Source organism: Phoenix dactylifera, unplaced genomic scaffold (assembly GCF_009389715.1).
Source record: "Phoenix dactylifera cultivar Barhee BC4 unplaced genomic scaffold, palm_55x_up_171113_PBpolish2nd_filt_p 000333F, whole genome shotgun sequence".
Classification (NCBI taxonomy): domain Eukaryota; kingdom Viridiplantae; phylum Streptophyta; class Magnoliopsida; order Arecales; family Arecaceae; genus Phoenix; species Phoenix dactylifera.
The window spans coordinates 520,904-530,842 of NW_024067796.1; the positions used below are offsets into that span (position 1 = coordinate 520,904).

The window sequence follows — 9,939 nt, forward strand, 5'->3', positions numbered from 1 at the left end:
GCCATTAAGACCCTCCTCCCAATTCCTGGTCGTTAGTATTTATACTCATGACTTTCTGACTTCTTAGCTTCTGGAGGGACTCTTCCTTGCTCTCTTATTATGGCGCTCCAAAAAAATTGGTATAGCTTAAGGCAAAAGCATCCTTACATTATCGAGACAGCTCATTCTCTTTTGCTTCTTGGTCCTCCTCATTTCTGGCTAACACTGCTCAGATTGTCTATCTCATTCAATATTCAGTGTACTTTGTTCTTCGTAACCTTAATCGTAGTGAGTCCTCAAGATGTGATAATCTGAGTTTTCCGTTATAGTTGCTTTGTTCTTCTATTTTCCTTTGAATGCACCAAACTCTCTCTCCTCAATCTACTCGATGTGTTTTCCTAGGTTATTGATCTCGAACATAAAAGATTTGGATGTTGTAATCCTATGGTTTTGGTGCATGCATATCTTTTGTGATGTTATTTTTCATGGGAATATTTCTTATCATTCTTCCTCGTCGGCAGTCTCTGGTCTTATTCTAGTGCTCAACATTGTCGTTCTGGATCTTCTGATTGTAGATTCATCCATGTCTACTCCAAGCTCCCATGTTCCATGCTTCCCTGAGCCTCTGACTAACCTTTCTCCTTTAGCAACCCGGGCCTTGGCATCAAGATTACCACTCTACTTGTTTATGGTACTCCTAACAAGTTATTAGCTTGCAATATTCACCTAGTGGTCGCTCTCCCTCCTGAGCATCGTTATCCCTAGCATCTTTCTTGAGCTGCAACTAAGCTCTTCTCTATGTCTCCCTCCTGGCTCCTAGGTGTTTTTTACTAAGATTTCAGACTTTGAATTTGCCATTAACATTATATAAGGAGCCTAGAGCTTTCAACACGGCTATTGATACTCTCACTACAAGAAAATTCATCTTTCCTGACGCTTTTTATAATCTTTACCGACGTTTATAGCGTCGCAAAAGCGTCGGCGATACCGGAAGTGGGCAAAAGTTTTTAAAGCGTCGGCGTAGGGGCATAGGCGTGCCACTAACTTTTATTTACCAATGATTTAAAGCGTCGGGATTGCTATTTTTTAAAAAAATAAAATACGAATGTAAATTATAAAAATACATTATAACAATATGAACCTGTATTACCATTATATTGAGACAAACATTCAATCATTCAAAATATTAAATTGTCATATCTTAGAATTACATGTACTTTTGCAAAATAAGAACATATACAAGTCTAGAAGGTATCAGGACGGGATTCAGCTCCATCATCATCATCTCTATGAGCTTTTGAAGTCTCAGGAATCTAAAAAAAAAAGAAAAAACCATATATATAAATTAATTTATTTACTTGTTTCTCTTCAAGAGAACTCTCAAGAAACTCCAGACAAGCCGTATCACAATCCTAAACATGGCAAATGTGTCATATTGTCATTATCTACTTTTTAATATATTACCTTGGTCTTACGAGCTTTCTTTTCTCTTGGGAGCTCTGTTTTCCAGCATTTCCAGAGGAGGCTAACACCACCTTAAAGAAAGAGGGATCAGAATATCTTTTTAAAACATGCACCGGCGCCAGCAACATCAAACCTGAAGGACCAAGGACGGGTCATCAAAGACAACTTTTAAATATCGCAGATGAGGTCCCGGTGTCACCATCATACTTGTCCAGTGTAAATAAATGAGGTGGACCACGACACTCTTCATAAGAATCCACGATAAAACGAGGCATATCTCCTTGCGTGATTAGATTCTGATCCATTTGAATATTAGCATGCCAGTCAATGCCTACAGCATGGTCAATTAACAACAATCATAAGAATATATATGAACTAAAATGTTGGAACTTGGATGCTTCCAAGGGATTAACATTCTTACCAGTTCTGATGTCACAATATTGCTTCTTCTTTAATGTTTCAGGATAATCATTAAGAGAAAAGATACAAACAACAATTCAACCTAATACGTAATAAAAAGTTTTTAACTAAGCTCCTTTTTCCAATTAATTTAGACGTGAGTTAATTCCTAAAACTACTTAAGTGAACCGCATCACTTAACCAAACTGGCGAACAGAACCTATCGTTTTTTTAAAACTTTGTTTGTTGAACCTTAAAATCAACAACAAATTAAGCATTATTGAAGAATTTACAAATGCACGCTAACCATCATTGCAAGGGAAACTTGAATTATTTGTCTGAGTGAAGAAGGTCTTCTCGATTGATGGAAATTCTGCCTCTAGCTGCTGGACACGAAGCATCAGTCCATGCCCTCTAGCAGCCGTGGCCATCACTTCTTCGTGCAAGTCATGAAATATCTCTGCAGCAAACCTGTGGCAGAAAGCACACAACCACCTAGATTAATTTTTTCCCTCTAATGTGAAGGACAACCTAAATTCCAAGCAAGAAAAATGATTCCAAGTAAATCCTAACCTCGACGGTCCACATCATCATAATTCTAGACTCCATTCAAATTTTTGGTCCCCTGATTAAGAAAAGCCCAAGGCAAAGACTTTCCTGTTTGAGTACCCTTTATATTCTATTAAATATGGAGAAATTTATTTGACAGTCCTCATATTTATCACTTCCAGATGAAACATACACGAGTCCTAGTATCATTTGAAATCGCCATAATCCAAGTCTATTAAAAAAAAAATTAAAAATTCCAATATCTCATGCATACGGGCGAACCCATTTCTATCACTACAAATCCATGGGAAAAACATCAAATGACAAGAAATAGAAGTCAACAACCCCAAAGGGATCTCTTACTAAACCATCCCACATGGATGCCCATCTACACAAGCTACCAGCTTCATCAAAGCTCAAAGAAGTGAGAAGGGAAAGCAAATAAAAGAGAAAACATAACAGAAAACACAAAGAGAAGCAGAGAAATCAACGGAGGAATAGAGAACAGAGGAAAGCTTTTTGTTTTTTATGCAGGAAGGAGAGCAAAAGGAAGAAGTGGTACCAGAAGAGAGGGTTGGGGTCTCGTCATATAGCTTGGAAGTGTGCTACGATCCCTACCATTTCTCCTCCTCTTTCCTCCTTTCTCTGCACCTCTCTATTTATGTAGATTTTTCATTTCATCTTGTATGGACTGAAGTATTCATTCTTTCCTAGAATAAATGCATATCTTTTCCGCTCTGATTGGCGGCCTCACAAGCAGCACATACCAACGATGCAATTTCACAAAGACAACCAAGCAATAACCTCAAACAAGGGTTGTCGTATCTCAATAACTACAGCGTTTCCTCCACAAAACATCTCAATTCCGAGGGTTTCCGCAGCAAGAACTCAGCTCCAGCAATCTCCATCAGACACAACAGATGTTCAAGATATTAGGGGTCCAGAGAGCTATATTTCTAGAGCATATCCAAGAAGCCTAAGAGATATTAACAAGAAGCACTGTTTGCCGAAAGATCTCTACATAGAAACCAAGCTAGGTTCATGAAAGAATCATATACCTCAACAACCACAAATGTCTCGAAATCAAATCATTTTCTCCAAGAAATCCCTCGATCCCCAGGGTTTCCGCGCCTCCGGCGAATGCACTAGTCCGATTTTCAGCCAGGGAATCGGCAAGAACCTGGAGAAGACAAGAAACCCGAAAAGAAGCCGAGAACTAGGGTTCTTGGAGCATCTCCGAATCGAAGGCGGGAGATTTAAAGGAGGAAGGGATGGAAGCATCGGCATTGTAAGAGACGAGAAGAGGGGCCATGGCGTCTCCTTGTCCTTTTTCTCGCTTTCCAGCCAAGGAAGAATCCTGGCTGGCGCCGTTTCCTGCATTCCCGAAGCGCTCTTCTTCGGAGAGAGGGAAGTTCTCTCGCTGCGACGACAACCCGCACCCACACAATATTAATATGTACGGTTCATCACCGGAGAGGAGGAAGGAGGAGAGGGAACGGCCCGCTTCTTGACCACAATCTACCACGACGCTAATTAGCGTCAGCATATGTTGGGGCTAGACCGAAAATCACCGACGCTTGTAAAAAGTGTCGGCAAAAATGGGTCGGTAAAACTCCATTTTCTTGTAGTGTCTTGAGTGGCACACAATGGCCTAAAGAGTTTGCTACTCTTGAGCGCATTGACACTAGGGACCTTGTACTATTGCTTCCTAGCTATAACACTTAGAACTTATCCAAAAAAGCTAGTCAGATCTTATATAAGTATCTAAGATCTACTCAATGCATAACTAATGTGGATTAATACATGCCCGCATGGATCCTCACATACCCCTCTATTTAAACTCAATCAAGGATCTTATCCAAAAAAGCTAGTCGAAAGGTGTTATAATAAATCTGTTAGAGCATGCGACCATGTCGCACGAACATAGATTATAGGTTTGGGGCGTGACACTGCCAAAGTTTCTATTTCTCTTGCAGATTTATTATTATAAGGATCGTTTAGTAGCTCAGAGTTTTAGCAAGAGCATAGGGATGACTTCAAGGAGACTTTTTGCACTGGTGGCTCATATGACTATTGTAAAGATTTATTTCTATAATTTCTGTTGATCACTTAATTCTTTACCGGCTTGGCATGAAGAATGTGTTTTTTTTTTTGTTTTGCTACAACAGGTAATTCATACAACACGTGTATGACTGAGGTCTCTCAACTCCATGCTCTAACTGGCCACTCACTTACGGATAAAGCCCCTATGCTTGCGACTCTCCCACTTTGGCATGTCCTACTTTGAGCTTCTTTCCAGGGATTGTGTTCCTGTAGTGCCTGATCGGGACCTCTTTTCTGACTCTCTCGCGCGCAACCCCGGTAGCTCCGTTTAGGGGTTCGCCCTCTCTTCGGGGACCTCGCCCACTGGGACCTTCCACTCTGAAGTTTACCCGGCCGGGCAAACAACTGTGACTTTCATCTCCGCTTCGCACCTCTAATAGCAGCAAGTACGCCCGCATTAGCTCACCACTTCTCCTAGCACGCATTAGCACGCTTGCCTTAGACTCACACGACAGCCTAAACTCAGGTTACGAAGTCAAAAATCAGCCACTTCATAGAACTATGATCGGAGAGCAAGCAGGGAACCTCTCGTCAGGTTGGTTGGGTTGGCTTGCTTCTTAAGATAAGAGGGAATTTCCAGATAGGTAGTTTACTTGCTCGTAGAGGTGCGTAGCTTCTTCCAGATACATCCAATAAAGTCGGAAAATAGAATATCACAGAGCTCCTGAGGCAGCTCCTCATCCCCAGCCCACATGGTGCTATCGGCGTGGTTGGCCACGTAGATGGCCACCCAATCCGCAGCCCCAGTGGCTTCTCTAAACACATGCTTAGCCTGGACAATCCCTTCATCCCTTATCATCATTCAGATGTCGTGAAGCAATAGATGGTCACTGACAGCGACCCTCGAACCTCTCTGAATCTAGCTGATGACCGTAGCCGAGTCACCCTCCAAGATGTCTGAACTAGCTGGTAGTACATGCTGAGCATGTCGAAGACCGCTGAGAATGTGTTTCTTCATGGTGATATTTATGAGGGCCTCTATATAGTACCATCACTTCAGCTTTTCCATCCTTCGTTACACATTTGTCTTGTTCGGTTTATTTGAGTTTCCTCATGCACTTTTTGAGCGATTCGATTGCACTGTCATTGGTGCAAGTTTTACTTAGGATCCCATGATCTTGCCATGTTTGCCTGATTTACTTATAGAGGCTATACTAATCTTTTATTATATGTTGGTGACAGGATTATGTCTATTCACATTGCATGTCAAGCAAAATCTTAGTTGACAATTTTTAATAATCCATCATGGACCACTACATTACTTCTTAAGACTTTCAAAATCTATTCACATTGCCATGTCATGCTTGAGAGCATCTTCATCGGTGCTCATAGTGGGATGCATTTGACTGGTCAGATTGTTGCCGAAGGTGCTCAGATCAAGCAAAAAAAGAATGTGGGATGTGCCCTCATTTTCCACAAGTTCGAAGGTTCAGACCCTTTCTCTAGCGTCAATTTGTTGCCGCTTTGAATCGGCCTACTCTAAGCGTCGAGCGAATGAAGCATTAGTACTGGAGGGCTCGACGATCGGCTGTTAGGACCATGCCAGGTTGAGTTCTAATGCGGGTGGCATTTGCCAAGTTGCTGGTCCGCCTCTATACTCCAACCTAAAACAACACAGATGAGGAAATCCTCTTGTTGGGATGTGTCTAGCACGGGACCCTTCGATTCCTTGGTCAAGATGATAGTCAGGGAACATGAGCACTTATCTGAAACATCCCCCAAAGAGTTGGTTGTATAGGTGAAAGCGAGAGCCTATCGCCATGGAGTTCTGGCATATGGATCGGCCAGGTTTAGTAGGCCAGGATTGGTAGGCTAGAATCGCACCCTACCTGGTAGGTCGGTGTGATTTCGAAGATTGTCTCGAATCTCAGCTAGGGTTTTGCCAGTTGTGAGAAGATTTTGAAATTCTAGCTGGGTTCTTTCGGACGTGCCAAGTGGCTGGCCCTGACTGGTGGCGCTTGGCTTCGTAGCGAGCTTTGGTTGGGCGGCCCCTTTGGTGAGTTGTGGTCAGTCTTAATATATATCACGTATCATATGCTGGCTTCCTTGTATCGTCTTACTCAAAACATGCAATGATGAGACTACATTAAAACTCAATCATCACTTATGGCCTAACTTTGGTACTTCTCTTCCTGATCCTTCTTAGTATCACCTTCTTATGGCTAGCCTTGTTGACCTCACTGTCTCCAAGCTAGATATTGTTTATGTTGCTCATTACAAGAAGTTTGTATTTTCCCTAACATCAGTTCATTTTGTGCATCTTATACCTTCGTTATCTTCCTGCTACTAACTCACGTTCACCATTCCCTAGCTCTTCTAGCTTATAGCTTATAGCTCTTCTACCTTCTCTAATGTGACTTGGGCTAGTGATTAAGTAGATTGGAACTACATTATTTTCCATATTTCTTGGTTCTTCCCTCATTTCTTGGAAGTCCAAGATAACTAACAACTCTCTTTCTTTTGAGCAAAAGATGAGTTGCATGCTATGGCAATGACCATTATTGAGATTATATAGCTCCATTGGCTTTTTGTAGATATATGTGTTGTTATTTCTACTAGAAAAAGTGATAATCAAGGTTTAGGCTCCATTCCATGACGTCTTACTTAAGTTCTCTCCCCTTCCCCACCCGAATCCCCATAGATACCCACTGATCTCATTGGTATGTCTACATTGTATTAAGTAGAGATATTAATTTGCCTAAGCAAAATGAGTCTATTTATTGACAAGGTAAAACATTAAAAAAGGATCTTACAAGCCAAGCTTACCTATGGGACATGGAAAAAGTGACAATGGAAGTGATGCCAGGAGTTGAATCTCCAATTGGTAGCCAATTTGGATGTCTCGCCAAATAAGTCAAAACAAGCCAAAATTGAGCTTATCTTTCTCTTCAGCACTCCCCTCTATCTCCAGCTTATTTTTTAGACTCATAATCCAAAAACTTAAGCTTTTGCTTTGTGAATCTAAGACAGGTGGTATTAGAGCCAATCTCGTATAACCCTTATCAGTAATGTGGTCCTTCACTGGGATACAAGTTATTGAGCCTCCTTCTCGAGTACTAGCCAATGCATGATGAGGGCATCATAAGGTTGAGTAAGGGAGATTGTCATAGTCCCACATCGACTGACTAGATGGGTGCCATATCGTTTATAAGCTCGGGCTGGTCGTCCTCATCTAATAGCTTGAGCTATTAGGCTATGAGTCCATGACACATCACTAACAATGCTATATTCCTTTGGTCAAGCTCCCATAAGATCACCTCCTTTCCTCTTCCTATTTATCATTTCCTCATTGAGCTTAGACTCTCAAAATCCTCCAAATATATCATGGTTAGGTAACAAAAAATTAATATCATGGTTAATAGCACAAGCTTAACTCATGAACTTGATCTTCATATATCAAGCTACATTCATTTCGAGCTTGAATCTAGCTTAGTGCAAGCTTGATTTCAAGCTATAATTAATGTTTCATTGATTTAAGGAATGAAACATTATTTATCCAAAGGTTTTCTATTTATCTAATACATAATATATGTATAATAGTATACATATATTTGACCATTATGGAGTGACATGTGATTGAACATTATCTAATATTTTTGCTTGGCTTGGAATTATGAGGTTGTATGCTGATTCAATCTGAGTTTATTTAGTTATGATTTGACCTTAATTGCCCTTATCTCAAGGCAAGTAGATCTCTTCATTGGATAGCCTCCAAGATAGGGTATTTTAATACTCACAAGTTTCAGTCATCTTACATATTAACTATCCATGCTACTATCCAAATTTAAGTTCAACATTATTTCCTATTAAACAATTTGTCAACCCTAAAGGATGAATTTTGATGATTACAAAATACTTCAGATCATGTTGTGTACTAATGACATTGGCTTAATTGTGAAGTTTTATAAGTCAAAAAAAATCAGAAGAATTGAAGCACTGCAAAATCTTAAGTTCTTCGCAAATATCTCATTGGACATGTTCTAAAAGGAATTGATCTTAATCTAGTCCATGGAGATCAGAGAAGAAGTCTAAAGTTCTCTATTTGAAAGAATTGAGTCAACTTCTAAGCAAAAAGGACAAGTTTAAGTTGATTCTGATAAGTTTTATTCAAGGAACACAGTCAAAGAGTTGAACCCCGCAAAACATGAGTCGACCCTTGTGTAGTAAACAGAAAGTTTTTTGTCGCCTGAGAAAAGCTTGAAGAGTGGACCCTTGTTCAAAATGAGTCGACCCCCGAAATTGAAGAGTCGACCCCTGCTCAGTCTCAGCATCGGCCGAAAAATTAAAGCGTGACCCGACCCTTGTGTTTAAAGAGGCGACTCCTGATGAAGATGAGCCGACCCTTAAGAATTAAGAGTCGACCCTTTGAAGTTGACACAGCAAAAGCTCTCTCCACGATTTGAAGTGTCGATCCAGAAAGAACATATGAGTCGACCCTTGAGATACATGAGTCGACCCTTGTACTGCTGGGACTACAACGGGAAGCTATGAACAATTTTTGTCTTCTTCTGTAACAGAAAAAGATTCTCATCAGAACGAAAAGAAAGGAATTCAAATCTCGCCGAAAAATTTGTCTATAAATACGAGGGAACCTTAGAATGGAAACAAGAAGGAAAGAAAAAAGATTCTATTGAAAACAAAAAGTTTCTACGGAAAAAAAGAGAAGAAAAGCTTAATAGTTCATCTTCCTCACCAGCACTGTAATCAGAAACTTTCTCTTATGAGGAGATGAGTTGAAGTTTCTCACTGCATCGTGAAGAGCTGCTGTCCAAACATTGGATCATCCTTCCACAGCAAACTACTTCATCAGCTTCAGCTTTTTGCTTTCATTGATTTATTTTTTATATGCTCTGAAGCTTTAAGTTTTCAAGTTACAACATTCTTTTAGTTGGATTAATTATTGCTATAACAGTTTCATTGATTTGAAACTTGTAAAGGCTCTTTCAAGCCTTGATTGGAAGTTGCTGAATTAGGTGTATTCAACAAGGGTGATAGTTTTGGTTGGTTCATCTAAAAACCAACTAGGTTGTTTGTGAGCCTGGAAAAACAAACGGTGTAAAGTTTTTGGTTGGTTTGTCTGAAAACCAACTGGGTTGTTTGTGATTCCGAAAAACAAAAGGTTTTGGTTGGTTGCCTGGAAAAACCAACTGGATTTTTGATTGTGAGCCCATAAAATAATGAGGCTGTAATCTGCTGGGTTATAGTGAAAATCTCAAGCTAGGCTTGAGGAGTGGACGTAGGTGCTGGGAGTGCACCGAACCACTATAAATCTTGGTGTTTGTGATTGCAGTTCTTCTCTTATCTTTCCTCTGCATATTTCTTACTGCATTCCTAACTTTTATTTACTATCATATTTGTGCAATCTCATTTCCGCTGCTGAATCTATAAGATATTAGTAACTCATACTCTCCATACGTTTCAATATTAATATTTTTTTTAAGAGAC

At 40.2% G+C, this 9,939-nt stretch overlaps 1 protein-coding gene across 1 annotated transcript; it reads right to left on the reverse strand.

Moving 5' to 3' along the window:
• Window positions 1-1,477: 1,477 nt before the first annotated feature.
• LOC120105646 (protein SCAR2-like) lies at window positions 1,478-2,984 on the reverse strand. The gene is made up of 4 exons (XM_039118303.1): window positions 2,954-2,984; window positions 2,150-2,313; window positions 1,651-1,774; window positions 1,478-1,576 (listed from the first exon to the last, which is right to left on the reverse strand). Exons 2-4 carry the CDS (start codon window positions 2,271-2,273, stop codon window positions 1,531-1,533), a joined length of 294 nt encoding a protein of 97 aa, XP_038974231.1. The 5' UTR covers window positions 2,274-2,313; window positions 2,954-2,984; the 3' UTR covers window positions 1,478-1,530.
• Window positions 2,985-9,939: the final 6,955 nt, after the last annotated feature.